The sequence below is a fragment of the Dermochelys coriacea genome, chromosome 3 (genome assembly GCF_009764565.3).
Source record: "Dermochelys coriacea isolate rDerCor1 chromosome 3, rDerCor1.pri.v4, whole genome shotgun sequence".
In the NCBI taxonomy this organism is placed as follows: domain Eukaryota; kingdom Metazoa; phylum Chordata; order Testudines; family Dermochelyidae; genus Dermochelys; species Dermochelys coriacea.
Window position 1 is genome coordinate 168,289,533 of NC_050070.1, and position 16,188 is coordinate 168,305,720.

The window sequence follows — 16,188 nt, forward strand, 5'->3', positions numbered from 1 at the left end:
CTTGCCCTTGACGGCAAACTGCACAAAGACACAAGCTGAGTGGTTAGAACTAGGCTAGACTGATATCTTTAAATTACCAAGACAACAAGAAAAGTGTTTTTAAAAAGTTGCTGGCAAACTATCACAATGGAATAAGCCAACAGACCATATTTATCTGATAGTGTTACCGTATAGAGAGCCCCAGGGATTGAGTCAGGTGGCTGAGGGAAGGGAGGATTCACTTGAGCAAAGAGATCTCCTTCCAAAGTCACAGCTAGGGCACTGCTGGAAGGAAGCTCTGCAACAGCTTGGTCTGAGCATTAGAGATTTCCTACCAGCTCGGCACAGGAAGTTGTTCCTGTGGCTCACCTGAGGGAGTTCCTGTTATGAAGCCAGAGGGTGGTAGGTTGAAATGTAATTTCTGAGAGTGATGTCATCTTGGACAGCACTCCATAGGCAATGATACTGGTGACCTGGTTACAACCTGCCCTGTTGTTGCAGCCCCTCTGCTGGAGTTCTGATCACAAGAAGGGAAAAAAAAAAAAAAAAAAAAAAAAAAGGGGAGTGGAATAATTTTAAAAGGAAAAAAAGTTTCCAGATTTCCTTTGTTTAAGTGAAGTATTTTCCTTTTCCACTTTATTTTAATACCCAGACCTCGTGTCTAACAGATGGAGACTGTGCAGATGCACTTTTGGGAGTGCCCATAAAATATGTTGCTAAAATACAAATAGGAGCAAAAAAAAAAATTTTTTTTTAAATACAGTAATGATTGTCAAAGCCTCTCCTTTGCAAAGGGATTTGCCCTTTGTTCTCTGGATAAAACTAGGGTAAAGGGACATTTAAAAACAAATAAAAATACATTATCTGTAAAAGAATCTGTCTATACTGTATTTATGTACACATCAGGAACATGGATTGGCATAGTTGGGGAGCTGCAATAAAAAAAAAGCAAAACTAAGGAAATAAATACTCTTCATTTCTTAGCTCCCTTCTCCCCATTCCCTCCCTCAGATCCCACTACTCACCAAACAGTTCAGCCAGTTGTCTCAATCCAATTCCCACCCAGAGTTTGCTTAGTTGCTGCTCGCTCAATTGGGACCGACAAGTCCCCTGGTTCTTCTGCATCTAGCACCTGGAAACAGATCATGAGAGTGGGCCAAGCCACTCATATTGTTCGGTTCATTAAGAAATAAGACTCCAGAGGATTAATCAGGAAGAAGAGTGTGGGCAATGGGGTCTTGAAGAGGGAGAGGTTAAGAGGAGAACACGCCAAGGAAGAGTTCATTAACTGAAACTGCGGTAACTCCAATTAAGAGAGAAGAGTCTCATTTTTATATCCATACATTTATTTAGCATCATGTTTCCTTGGTCCTTATTCAGTTAGTAAAGTAGTATTTACCTGGCCGAGGAAAAACGACTTCCCTTTTTGCAGTGACTTAAACATGAAACTCATCCAACGTTATGGAGAGAGAGTTCTGCACAGACATTGCTAACCGAGAAAGCACAATGCGGAGAGCTCTTTCCACTATCTGAAAGGATATGCAGCCGCTTTCAAGATACATTCCAGAGTACGATGCAACAGCTTTCTTATTTTTTTCCATGGATACATATTTTTGTTTTATAGGCCAAGTTTTGCATAAAGCACTTTTAGTATTTTGTTCTGCATATACCATTAATAAATTATTTGATCCTTTCCCCCACAGTTGCATCTAGCACAGGGAAATAGTCTTTTGACACTATAAAAGGCCTACTTTCTGCTGTCATGGACTAGAGAGTTATGCACTTCTGTCACCTGATGAAGCACCTGTAGTGAGGTCCTATATCTACTTAATTCATAAGCTGGCAGTGCTAGACATGTTTACCCCACAGTTTCAACACAGAGCACACTTTGGTGAGAAGGTTTACATATAGCAGCCACTCACAATAAAAATAAACTAGCACCCTGTCCAGTCAGTGATTTGTGTTAAATATATTCGCTTTTTGCATGATTACTCCCATCTCCTTTATTCATATTGTCCAAGCGATTCAATACACCTTATACGATGACAAGTCAGAGGTGCTTCTGTTCCAGAGAAATTCGTCCATCAGAAGACCTGAGCATGTTCACAGAGCCATAGTTCCTTTCATCTCAAAAGATCTGCCCAATCTACAGGGGCAAAAAATGGATGAGATTTGATGTCTTCAACACCTGCAACTCCAGCACCAAGACGCTCCAAAGGGTTAAACTGCAAAAGCTTAAAAACACACCATACAATTCAGTTAGTAAAAGTGAGTACTGCTTCTTAAAGAGTCACAGCAAGATCTAAGAGTAAGGTACAGCCTTTAACACCAAACATATATAAAGCTCAGCACATTGAAGACCCCCTTACTGGACATGGAGATACAGCCTGCTGAGACTAAAGATCCCAGCATGCAATGCTTTGGAACATTACACGCTAAGAGAATGGCAGCCACAGACTGCATTGTAGAACTCTGTTGGTTATATTTGGCCTATGGTCACTCTTTAGACACCTTGGCATTAACGTAATGCCACAGATGATGGCAAAATAGAGGTTTCTTTAAGTTCCATGATTCTGTCTCTACTGCCCTAGAACACAGTACTGTTACAAATGTTTTTTATCACCTGAAAAGAATATTTCCACAAAATGATTATAACGAATAAGGGAGTCTAAAGTGTTGTCATTAAATACAAATTTAAAATTGATATGTTGGAGAAAACTGGTGCAATAGTTTAATGGAAAACTGCTAAAACTAAACAGCTTCTTTGCTTGAGTTACAATCTCCAAACAAGACAGCATATTGAAAACAGGCTGTATCCATGTGGAAAGGAATGCATAATATTTATCTCTACTGAGTTTAATGCAGAACAGTAACTTTAAAGGGAATGTTAAGGCAGAACTTCAAATAGTCTGATAAAGAGCCATGAAAATAGTTTGTAGACTTGGAGATTGTTTTTATATTAAAAATATACAGTTCCAGGGCATAAATTTAGTTTTTGCCTTTCTTCAGAATATAAATCAATGACATAGTTTCTTCTCAGACTTGTCATGAAGGGGTACTGTGAATTCTAATCTCAAGGAATTCAAATGCCTACACCTGAGAATCAAAAAAAGCATAAACCCATAAGAATATTAATTTGTACATTTTAAGTTGATTCTGCCATTTAAAATAATCTAACTTCATTCCCGAAACATAACTTGGGGAGCAAACTGCATTACTATGAGAATTTACACAAGCCAGCAGACAAGCAGATGCAGTCACTGTCATGCTGCCTTCCCTTGAAACGTAACAAGCGACAACAGATGGGAAAGTAAGCACAACAAATTTTTTGTTCTGAAGTTCTGTATTCCAGGACAAAAACTTTACTCTTGGAAAATAAATTCATCATAAAGTTATACCAGATATCTTTTTTTCTTAAAAAATTTGTGCAAATGTTATTGGCCAGTGAAACTTGGAAGTATCTAAAGAAAAATATTGAGGACAAAATACCAATTAAACATAAACTAAGAACCTTAGCTTATTTGTTTAACAAAACAAAACAAAAAAATAGAAAAAAAAATCTGTTTTCTCCTAAGTGAAGGACATGGTGTTGGCTAGATGAAGAAGGCAGTGAAGTTATCAACACTGGAAGCTATATGCCATGAGACAAAACTTGGTATGGTTTTCCATGTAGCTGCATACTGATCCCTGAAAGCTATTTTGTGATGTCCTGACCTGCGTAACCTGTTTGGGGGTGGAAGAGGAAAGCCACAATGACAAATTGCTAACCATGCCAAGAGACCCTTCCTTTTCCTGACAAGGCTTCCTCAACAATGAATGGTAGTTTCCTTGGATAGTCACACAACAGAGGTTTGATTTACTAGCCTATGGAGCTGAACCTCCATCCTATAAGTCACCAGACTGCACATGAGGACTTAACCTGAGCTACGACCCCAACAGATATGATCTTGTTATCAGTTTGAAGTTGCCTGAAAGTGAAGGCTATACTATATATCCGTGTGTCACTTCAAACTGTAAATGGTAGACACTCCGCTGCTTGGTAGATTTACAAGTAGACCAGACAAAAACACAAGTAAATTTACAACAGAGACCAATCCTTACACGGTCAGAGAGAAGTGGACTACAGCACCTAGTAAGTCTCCAGCTCTACAAGCATACATGAGATATTTCCTTCACTGTGCATTGTTCATCTATTTCTCACACACTTTAGTAATATGACACCTGTGGGTGCAAGACTGGCACTGGAATTGGCGCCGTATTACAATATGACTGACTGACCATAAATCAGTGGCTTAGGAGAAAGATACAGAAGTCAGTCTGCCACTGGTTCCTTTAGATGGTCAAGTTTTAAGTCTCTTTCCTTGGGTTTTAACTGTGTTCAAATCAAGACTGAGTTCCTAAGTGATATGTAACCTCTAAGCCAGATGCTCTTCATCCAAAATCCAAACCACAAAACCACCATATATAATTTACCCTGTGCAAATGGAGTCAGTCAGTCATACCTATGGTAGGGTTCCTATGTTATGTTTGAAATTAATGAACACGTAAGAAGGAGAGAAAGGAGAAGTGGATTCATTACAATTCTATGCTGTTCATGCATAAGCTTATATCAGCATCTTGTGTTATCAGTCATGATCACCTAACATGGAGAGCTAGAAAACAGCAAGTCTTGTCCTTTCCCTCAATGTTTAAAAAACTTTAATACAAGACACATCAACCTGGAAGGTTGTGTATTTTCTTTCAAGCCAGCATCCCTTTGCTTCAATCCTCTAATGGATGATGTATTAAAAATTATCTTTCTGTTGCAACAGCCAGATTATTCACACTTTAAATTACACTTGTCTTCCATTCTTAAGGGATGCCTTGAAGTTCTCTTCCTTCATGGAGAGTAGTCAACACATTTTCAACTATAGCAATGTCATAGGTATGGTTAACATAACAGTAAGTTATGGATTATTTAGTGTCTGAAGGTAGCTTGCTATATTGGCATTGGTATTTTTTGATTGAATTAAAATGTTCATGGAAACACTTTGGATGGATTTAGGACAAACTCCTAAAATGGTCGTATACCACAAGACAATTTTCAAAAGCACTCAGCATTGGCTTAACTTTTCTCCCTTTGAAGTCAATGTTAAACTCTTAGTCCTCTACTTAGAGTCTGGCATCAGAAGTCAGAATTTCCAGATGTAACAATATATTCATGCAAAATTCATAAGCAATGACAAGAGGGCTGCCTACAACCCTGCAGTCAGCTTTTTATAGTTAGGTTATTTCACTGCTATTTCTAGCAGTTAGAAACGTTTGTATATATATATGTATGCTTACGTATGTAAAATACATTCCCTGTTAAATTACCTGCTGAATGAGTGATCTGGCCTCTTTGGATACGTGATCTGGCATGTTCAAAGAAGCGTGAGTGTTTATTCCTGCTGGATGACACTCAGCCAGAGTCTGAAACAATCAATCAGGAACACTTCTTAACCAACATAATACAAAGATAGTATAGGTGCACACTGATGCAAACACTGTACTTAGAGCAATCCTCTGACGAATAAAAAGCAAACCTCAGAGGAGTATATGAAGGTACTTGAAGTTCTCCTGGAACTATGTTTTTATACAATTTATACTTTAAACCTCTTCTTCTCCCCCCAGACTTCATCTTTCTCCTGCTTTTGGTCAATTGGATTCTTGAATTTTGTTCAAAATGAAACTGCTACGACTGTCCAAGTCCCCCAACAAATCTGATTTGGTCAGATACTCATTTTTTAGAATACTGACTAGTTTTCCCCAATAAGCAGTAATGTCTGTCTCTACCACCTGCTTCTGTGTGGGCTAACTACATATCATCACTTAAGCACATTAACCTCATACATTCTATTTTAAAATTATTGGTCTTAGTCTATGCATGCATTAGAACATATGCAGGAGAGATGACAAATTGGGCCATATGAGAACAAGCAATAAGAGAGGAGGAAGTGAAATCCATTTTACTGACAGGGTGGTCAATCTATATAGAAATTGATTAAATATCGACATTTCACTACAGACCCAGCTCAAACCTGAATTCATGTCAGTACCACATATGTAGGTCTATACTGTTCCCTGGACTGATATCCAATAGCTTCAGCATTAACATTTGTATTAGTGTACAAATGCTGGACATATGCATTGAAAAAAATAGGGAAGGATTATTAAAGAATAATCGTGGCTTTTTATTAATTATTATTATTATTATTAACCTCAAAATTGAAATATGGTAAATACAACTTTACCAAGTTTTTGTGCTGAAGCTTGAACAAGTTTGAATCCCTGAAAAACCTGCACTGTTCTTCTGATCCTGTGCAAGCCAAGCAAGTCTATGCAGCTCAGGTCTGAAGAACACAGACGAGGGGGAGATAGTAATAAAAGCATGCTCAGGCACAATTGCTTCTGGAAGGATGGTGCCTCCATGTTTATTTGATTGAATACCTGAACCAGTGCCTACCTTTCCAGTGAGGAGTTCGAAGAGGATGGCACCTAGACTCCACCAATCACAAGCTTCTGTCTCTTCTAGAATAGCTCCAACCTCTGAACACAAAACATTTAGATTAAGACTGAAAAGTCAGTTTCACCTTCAAAATTAATATTGATTTATAAGGTGACTATTTAATGCTGATTGTGCATACACTAAATACTACAGAGCTTTCGTTATGCCTGCATGCTATTGAGCCCTTTAGCCACCTACCGCAGACTGCATTTTTCGATGCAGCTGTACAATATAGTCAATTTATTATTTCCTCATGACTTGCACAGCACGGACAGTTTCAGTACCAGTAGGCACATGGGCAAGGATTCCTCTCCACTGGACTGCAATGTTTCCTTGTACAACAAAATTTGTTTAGTGAATTTAGGGCTGGTGAAAGAGGACGGATTAAACATTCTTAAGACTGAAATCCATTTCTCCATAAATTAGGTACAGGGCTGGATTTAGGGGCAGGTGACCCAGGCAACTGCCTTAGATGCTGGGCTTGGGGGGGGGAGGGTGGCGGGGGCATTGAATTTGTCTTTATTTGCTTATATATGGCATGAATAAATACAGATTTACAGATCCTAGCATGCAAATTTATCATCTTACATGACAGGGATAAATCATGCATGCAAATCATGCATCGAAGTCATGAAATGAGCCACAAATTCAATAAAAAATAAGGTATTCAAAAGTTTAACAAATGGAGGGGTGGGCACCAAAGATGCTCCTCGCCTGGGGTGCCATTTGGTCTAGGGCCAGCCCTGCAGTCCAGGCATGACAGTACCACTGCAATATCTCAGTTCTGTTCTAGAAGGTGAAAGGATAGTTCAGTTATCTCATGACCAATCCGTGATCTTGGAGTTTGCCAAGGAGGATGTCACTTTAAGAGGAGGACACGAGTCCACTGGAAACTGGACTGAGACCATAAACTCATTTCATGGAATCATAGAAATGTAGGGCTGGAAGGAACCTCAAGAGGTCATCTAGTCCAGCCCACTGTGCTCATGGAGGATTTCACAGAGGTTATTCAACAGCCATCAGAATTTAGTAACTGAAAGTTGCTACCAACTGGACTGGATTCAAATCAACTACCTACCTACATGGTAAAAGCTCCCATGCCTAATACCCACCAGCCATCCAGACTATTTCGTTATTCTCTATGCTCAGGAGACAGCAGACACCAGAGAGCAGTGTGGCCTGTGTACACTCACATCATACACAGTTGCACACCCATGGTCATAGGAAAAAGAAAGCACCTGGCCTTGACTCAAAGTCATGTTAAAAAAAACAAACAAACATACAAAAAAACCAACCAAGCTGTCTGCTTTAAAACAGGGGGCATAACAGACTGCAGGAAAGAGAAAATCTTAATTTTAACTGTCAAAAATGCAATAGCTGCACTAAAATTGCTTCAGTGTCAAAATCCACCCCAGATTCCAAGCATAGAGTGTTGATCAGTATACAGTCACATGGCAGTTGCTATGAAACACACTATGCCAGTTTAGAAAAAAAAAACTACTGTGTATTCTTTTATGCAGATTAAAATGAAGATGGCAGAAGAACTACAAATGCATCAGGTTCCTGTAGCAGGGGAGAGCAGAACAGTGACTACAGCTCTCCACCTGACACAAAGAAACACTGAGAGCCCAATCCTGCAAGATGTGGAGTGACGAGCGCTCCCACTCCCATTAGCTGCAATGCAACTTGAAGATGCTCAGCCCTTGAAGGACTATCCCTTAATACAGCTCCCCTTTTACATTCTCTAGTACCACACACATGGGGCAGTATTTCTTTAACTAACACACTATCTACACTAGAAAATTTACTAGGATAGTTAAAGCAATACAATCCTTGGTAGTAACAGACTCTGATGGGTTATTTGCAGAATCAAGCCCAGAATCAAGCTCTACCAGAGAACCTCAAAGCTATTTACAAGAGGTGGTTACGTATTAATTCACTCATTTTGCAGAAGGTCAAGCTGAAACAGAGATTGATTAAGTGGCAAAGTGGGGACAAGAACCCAGTTCTTCCGACTCCAAGGCCTGAAGTCTAACCATTAGAAAACCGTCAAATTATAAATGGAGAGTTGTATCATTTCCAGTCTCTTACCTATGTGAGCCACAACATTCAGACACCAAATCCTCCTGTCACTTTGATCCCCAAACACCATTAAAATGATATAATTAGGATAAATAGAAACAGCACAAAGTACAAGGTTCAACTTGCACTGAGGGTTCTGGCAAGATTGTTCACGTGGTTTAGAGTGTCTAAATGATTAGTCACCAAAATCAAAACCAAAACGTTAAGTGTAAAAGCCACCAAGGTAAAGCATTCATAGGTACTAATCAACATTGAAATTAGCTTTACTTTCTTCCCATTCCACCACCATCCATACCTCCTTAGGTGCTGCTTTGCCTTCCCACCCCCCCACTGTTTTCACTTTCAAAATCAAAAACTAAGATGTTTTCCTTAAAAAGTCATTGAAAATGCTACATATAAACAAATGCTGTTTACATTCCGTTACTTTGAGCAGGTCACATTACTTTTGATGCAATACATGGATAGTAATAAGTTCAGAATGTCATGTCAATATTACTGCATTTTTATCTCGACTACACATGGGAAAATTTAGAAAAAATATTATGAAGAGCTTTCAAGTCATACACAGAAGCCAGCTAATGTAATACCACACAGTGCATATGCTTTTCAAAGCTTTAATATTGCAATAAATGTGAACCACAATATCTGCCCTCACTAAGAAAACATTTTCATCTCTATCCATCAGCAAAGTAATTTAGACAATAAATGGTAGTGCCTATAAGCCTAAGTGAATAACTTCGGCATATTTGTGCCAGTCCTTTATCAACCTTTAAATTGAGGACCCTATTCACATTCGGACATGGACACAGGTGCTAGTGTTTCCTAGGATTAACATTATACAAGATCACAAGATCCTTTCAACTGGAAAAGATGATAGGGTGAACAAATCAGTAGTTCATCCAACCTAATGTAACTTGACTAAAGGGAAAGAGCTGCTTTCTTTTCCACATAAACCATATCCACAGGACAGCCAGAATCAGGTAATGCAGCACAAAAGTGCTAAATTCCTGCACAGAAATACTTTACCTGCAACACCTATTGCTAAGACAAGCTTTGTGAAATGCTAATCACTTTCACTCAGAGACAGATGGTGTAGATAAACAGCTTCTGTGAAGAGGCTCAGTGCTCTTCTTCTGATATAGTGGCTGGTCTTGACTGAAAGGCCTTCTTTCCTTCCTACCTTCCCCCAGTATTTATCTGAACATTTATATTATACATAGTGGTACCTTCCTTCCTGATATGCAGCTGATAGAGTTGTTTGTTTATTTTCAATTTATTTTGCAAACATGCAAGCCAGTTCTAGAGTAGAAAGGGGAGCCCAAACTAATCTATTTTGGAACCAAATCCTTAACACAGGTATTAATATCGTAACCAAGATGCACTTTGCCTGTTGTCCTTTATAAAATGCATACAATAATGGTAAAATACCTTACATTGAAATACCACTCTTTATGCTAAAAGATCTCAAAAAGTTTTATAAAAAAAGGCACAGGAAAATTTTTTCTCCCAAATGCACCTGATCTGGGACTGACCATAAAATCTGTTGAGCAGTGCAGTGCTAGATTTTGGAACAAAAGAGACTGGGTTCAGAGGCAGTCTAGTGGACTTGCAGACATGATGCAGTTTAGGCCAGGTCTCCTTGTCTTTCAATTACCTGGAACAAAATTCAGTCAAGTTTTCCAGGAGAAACTAATTCCCAAAAGATGACATTTGAATTAGTTCAGGCACAAGTCCTGAAGTTAGTACACATGAAAATAAGTTGATTTCTGAAAGTAAGTAGAGGTATTGCTTAACCTAATATTTAGAAGCTCTAGAGTTTTGTACTGAGAGGTTTCTCCTAAGCTTAAAAAGAAAAAAAGATACCATTTGACTTCTGGTTGATTGATCATAATAATTATTTCACGTTCTGAGGAGTCCTTTTCATCTATACTGCATTTCTAGTGGAAATATTGTAACACCTAGCATAGTTTTTCCATTGGCTAGAAACCAAAACTCAGAACCCAAAACTCCAGTCTGAATTACCAACAGGTGCCACTGTGGTACCCAGCCAAATCCATTAAGGAGGACTGATAGGAGGTGGGAGGAACGGGGAGGAACAAGCACAACCCCCTGAAAATGACAGACGTGGCGTTTACCATTTTCTGCTGCCATGTAGAGCCATTAGAGATCAGAAAATCTATTTGCATTATAGTCCTAATTTAAAAGCTTTGCATTTTAGTTTAGTATTATAAATGTAAAGGAGCATTTGCAAAGAACCAGATAAAATGAACCAAAGCCAATTTACTCCACACAGATTCGGTCAGCCAAGATCTCATAAGATACAGTAACTAAATACCACATCACATAAGTGATTTGGTCATAACGCTCTGCTAAAGTCTTCACAATTTATAAAACACAGACCTTTGATAGTCACATATCAAAGGTATATCATGGTCTTTAAACATTAAAATAGCAAGGCAAGTAAAATGAACATCTGATAAGATTAATTTGGGAATAAAAATAGGAACCTACATATTTAGATATTTAAAAGTGTACAGGTATCTGTGTTCCTCTTTAGAAGGAACTTCCTCATGTCACTTAAAGAAAAAGGTTAATTGTAATAGAGGGGATTATGTTTTTTCTTCCTGTTAGCAACCCAAAATGGAATTAAAACTTCCTCTAAAAGTCAGGTGACATAGGAGACCAAGACTTTTTACCACTGTATTATCAAAAGAAGGTAAACCTCACACCCAACATGATCTTTAACCCTTCAGCTACTTCCACTTACATTATAAAGCAATCTTTTTTATTAATTTCAAGTCTTATGCCCAACCTAATACAAATGTCTCCTTTGGGAATTACATTTCTCCTGGAACTATTAACTGGATTTTGTTCCAGGCAAATTAAAAGAATTGTAAAGCAAATGACTGATTTTTACAAGTCAAACAGCATTCTAAATGTCTCACCGCTTAAGTTATTGTGTCCTGAAAGAGTGCAGTGCAAGAACATATGTTGACTGAGGAGAGCTACTTTAAAATATGCCTTAAGAACAAGCTACATAAATTATTTCTGGAAAATGTTTAATCATCTCTGCAAACCCATTCCTTTCAACAATTCCTCTCTCCTGTGTGCATGGGATTTTGTGATTGTGGAGTTAAACTGTTTTCTTTCTGGAACTCTGGTGTCCTTAAGAACAGTATTTTATTTCCCACTTCACAATAAATCAATATTTTCTTTGAAGTTCCAGATCCTACCTCTGTATTCAGTTGGTCTAAATTATCTTAAAGTTATTCTTCACCAATCTTGTTTCCTAAATTCAGTGTTTCTTACATTCAAGTTACTCTTCATTGCTCAAAATTTCTTTATCCTCCATTTCTACTTTCTCCTTTGCATTTAGGATCACACCAGTATATAAAAGTTCACAGAGCAAGTGAATGGCAAAGCCAGAAACAGAACCCATGGAGTTTAGTCTCTCACTATAACCATTAGACCAACCCTCCCTTATGATTTCTAGGGGTCAATTATATTTTATCTACTTTCTTAAACAATCTCCAAATGAAATGGCTAGACTACAGAACAGTAGTACTTAATATCAGCAACCTCACACTGAAAGTTAAATATACAGATACACAAGGCTTCAAGTAATTGGTAACGTGGGGTGGGATATATTTGTCCAGCAAATAAACATCATGCCATAAAGACCAATGTTGCTGATATTTTTGACTTTTTTTAATATTGTGTGCTTCCAACCATCAGCCACATGTTTCTTCTTTATAGAAAATTGTCTAAGAGCAGAAGTGAAGCTGTCATTTCACATCTGGGAGCATGGATATCAACTTGTAGTATGAAGCAATTTGGGCTTTTTTTGGACTAAAATTTGTACCTACAAATCTTTGATTTGTGTAGGCTTTGTATAGTATACAGTAAATACTGGTTTAGATCAAACCAAATATACTGACATACTTGTGTGCATTCATATACAGAGAATATAGCATGCAAATGGAATCCTGATCACATCAAGTGTCTTGTGAAGTCATCAAAACATGAGGGTATGTGACTAGGACTGTATTTCCTCCACATATCCTACAAGAAAAATTGATGGGAATTATGTAGTTAGATCTCCTTGCTGTCTTGAAAATCTCAACTATGTATCTGTCTTTCTACACATTCAGCTTGTTCAAGATTCACTGTTAGAGAAAAAAAGAGCAGCTGGGAGAAATGGGACTTCATAACTCATCTGTTCTCTCATTACTATTGCATTATCAGAGGGCTAGATTTCACAGCTGTGATATACCAATGAAAAAAATGCCATCCTTGGATGGTGGGGTGATACCGGAGGTGAATCGTAAGTTTACATACTGCAATCCTATTGCTAAAAAGTGGTATTGGATTTTCTTATTTGTTCAGAAAAGCCCATCACATTTCATCTACAATGTTTCAGTTGTAAAATCTAGACCTCTGGACTAGATATAGGGTGACCAGATGTCCCGATTTTATAGGGACAGTCCCAATTTTTGGGTCTTTTTCTTATATAGGCTCCTATAACCCTCCACCCCCTGCCCCAATTTTTCACATTTGCTTTCTGGTCACCCTAAGTAGATAGGACTTTTCCCTTCTAACTAGCTGGGGGATTTGGATGTTTGACATGTACAGTATGGCAAGGTAGATAAAAGAAAAAAAAATCAATTATTTATTTTTTATTTAAATCAGATTTTTTTTATTTTGTACTTTAAATTATAATAAGCTTTTATTTTTAAAAAATAAACCTGATTCAAATAAAACCTGAAATCATTGTAAAATATGGTCAGGCCTATATCTCTGAAAACATTAAAATAAAAAGATAAATATTCTGAATCCAGGAGACTATCAAAAACTTTGAATTACAGTTTATAAAGAAAGAATCAAACAAGGGGGAAAAAATCTTAACTTTTGAGGTCAAGCTTTATAAATATAGCACAATAGATCATATACTGTATTAAGGGTTTGATCCTGTGGAGGGCCCTAGGGGCTGAGCTACTGGTGCAAGACCCTGACTGGCAAAGTCATCACAGGCATTGGGGCCTGGCCTCTGACTCCAGGAAACACCATCATGTATGACATCACTTGGTAGCAAAAAGGTGTGCCAAATCTACTGTAAAGACTCGATTTAATTGTAAATTAACTTTTTACATGGTTATGTCAACCAGTAAGAATGAACCTTTCTTTAGAAAATAAGTGAAGTTCAAATGGAAAAGTTGATTAAAATAGATTATTTAAATCAAGGCTTCCCACTTGGTGATTTAAATCATGATTTTAAATCCCCTTGATTTAAAATAAATCAATATACCCTGCAGTATGCGGGGGTGGGGCACAAGATGCACATTCACATGTTAAAGCAGTAGATTTTTTTCTGCTGCACTTTGCTTTAGAATTAGAGATACAAAATATACCAAAACGACTTGTTTTTGCTTTATCAACAAGACCTAATCTTGATCAGGTCTGCTCCAGATGCTCTTGATATGGCTGCAGCTGCAGCCATTCATGTTTTGCCTTTTTCACAGATATAAACAAACAATGGCTAGGGTCTTTTAAAAGTTCCAGTTTTAGTTTTACAAACTTGTTATTATCTTTGTCCTACTAAGAGTGTAATATGATTACCGCATTATTTAAATGGTAATGACTCTTAGGCAAATCTAAGATCACAAAGTTGGCAAAAACTGTACTTAAATAACATTTGCATCATCTGCATTTCAAAAAATTATCTATCTTGCTTTCCCCTCACTTTGACCAAAATATGTTGATTTACAGGTGTGTGTGTGTGTGTGTGTGTGTGTGTTTCTTTTTCAAACGTATTTATAGAGCAGAATAATGGTCCCCCCTGCTAGCTTGGCATTTGCTCAAGTTTCTGTCCTTGTAAATTGAATCTGTTACTGGAATTTTTCCCCCTCAAAATACCAAGGCACATTAAGAGATAAAGAAGTTACTCTGCTGATATTATAAAGCATGGGGAGGGGGGTGGATAATAGGTTGTGTGTTGGGGGGGTTGTTGTTGTTTTTTAAACAAATATGCGATAAGAGTTCTCAGGGGGCACTGAGAGCAAAGGACTGTTTAAACAGAAGTGAATCATTGTCATCATGATCTGGTGACAACTTTACATTTTATTCAAACGTCAGCAGCTTAGCACATTTTAAGACTATTTAGAAAACAAAAAATAATGTAAAAAAGGGGATTGTAAGAAAACATTATGCACTTCAGAGTTAATGCAGTGAAAATTCTCATCTGTGGGCTTATAATTTGTTAGTTAATCACATTTGTTATTTATAGTTCATTAATCTTGGCCAAAAAAAAATCCACGTTTTTTACTCTTAATGGTGCTGAGTTTAGGAGGAAGGAATTATAAGTCATCGTCATTTCCCTTATAGTTCAAAGAAAGAAAAACTGACTTATCATGGGTGGACAGCAAAGATTTGGGTTGGCTATTAATCAAAGTATAATATAGGCACTACTTTTAAGTATTTGCAGATAGCTTTGTTATTGCGTTATTTATTTCAGCCTGAAATATTTCAGAACTTTATTAAAGTAGATCTACCCAAGGAGCTAAGGGACTTTCTGCTTTTAACCATATATACCATGCTAGAATGCTCTACAACTCACAAAGCTTGAAAGTACAGTTCTTGTTATGCAAATAATTACAACAAAGCTCTTCTCCACTCTGTAGATCTTATCTAAAGTAAGCCAAAGGAGGGTGCCAGCAAGTCAACAGCATAAATCCATTAATGGTACAATGCCACCTGCTGGTCAACTGTAAGAAATGTACCTTCTTGCAAAAGATTTCTCTCCTCTCAAAGAGGCTTTAAATGTATGCAAGATATAAAATTATATTGCTATTTTACAGAAAGTTGACTATGTTGTCACAAGGATATCCTGGGGAACTTTTTAAATCTTTGTTTTTTTCCATTTTCTCGCTGCTTTACCATTAGTAAGGAGCTCTTTCCTTTTATATATATATAAAAAATGGCAGGAAAACAATATATTTTATACATACACAGTCACATTTCATCTCAGCTCTTGATGGGTTTTAGTGAGAGCTGACAATCGCTTGTTTTTCATAGTCTAAAGGCTGTGATGGCTGTTTCTACAATAGTGTTGGTTATTTTATTAAAAAAATAGATACTGTTCTATACTCTGGTAGTCAATACCCAGTTTTTAAGAGTGATTTCTTAGGCCTTGATCCTGCAATGACCTCCACATGGAAGGACTTCTGCCTCTAGAATGAGCCCTATTGAAGAGAGACTTTAATACTAAAATGCCATTTTCTTAAGCCATTTCAGTGAGTAGATTCTAGTATGCTAGTACATTGGTAAACAAAGAGCTTCTTACAATCTAATTCTTCCTTCAGATGCTACAGTGATGGATACACTGGACACTACATAAAAAGTTAAGCTTAAAAAGAGACCATGCTTTGAAATCAAGCTAATTAAAAATCTTTTTAGCTTTCTCCCAAGCTGTCCTAGTTTCCCTTTGCATTACTATACAATCCAATTTGCTATGTCTTCTTTTTAAATATTACTCTCCTTCCTCTCCTCCCCTCTCACTCCCACGCCATTGAGGAAGAAAATCAGGGTCCAGATAGGCCCATTAC

General features: G+C 37.5%; 1 protein-coding gene across 6 annotated transcripts in view; it reads right to left on the reverse strand.

Moving 5' to 3' along the window:
* Positions 1 to 1,307: 1,307 nt before the first annotated feature.
* Positions 1,308 to 16,188, reverse strand: part of RPS6KC1 (ribosomal protein S6 kinase C1) — a 116,710-nt gene continuing 101,829 nt past the window's right edge. For 5 of the 6 annotated variants that reach the window (XM_038397001.2, XM_038396999.2, XM_038396996.2 and 2 more), the window contains 3 exons: positions 6,464 to 6,546; positions 5,335 to 5,430; positions 1,308 to 2,213 (listed from right to left, as the gene is read on the reverse strand). In XM_038397001.2, coding sequence (XP_038252929.1) covers positions 2,103 to 2,213; positions 5,335 to 5,430; positions 6,464 to 6,546 — 290 coding nt within the window. In that variant the 3' untranslated portion in view covers positions 1,308 to 2,102. Of the gene's footprint in view, positions 2,214 to 5,334; positions 5,431 to 6,463; positions 6,547 to 11,882; positions 15,930 to 16,188 lie in introns of those variants that run through there. The other variant, XR_006280244.1, reaches the window with a different exon arrangement.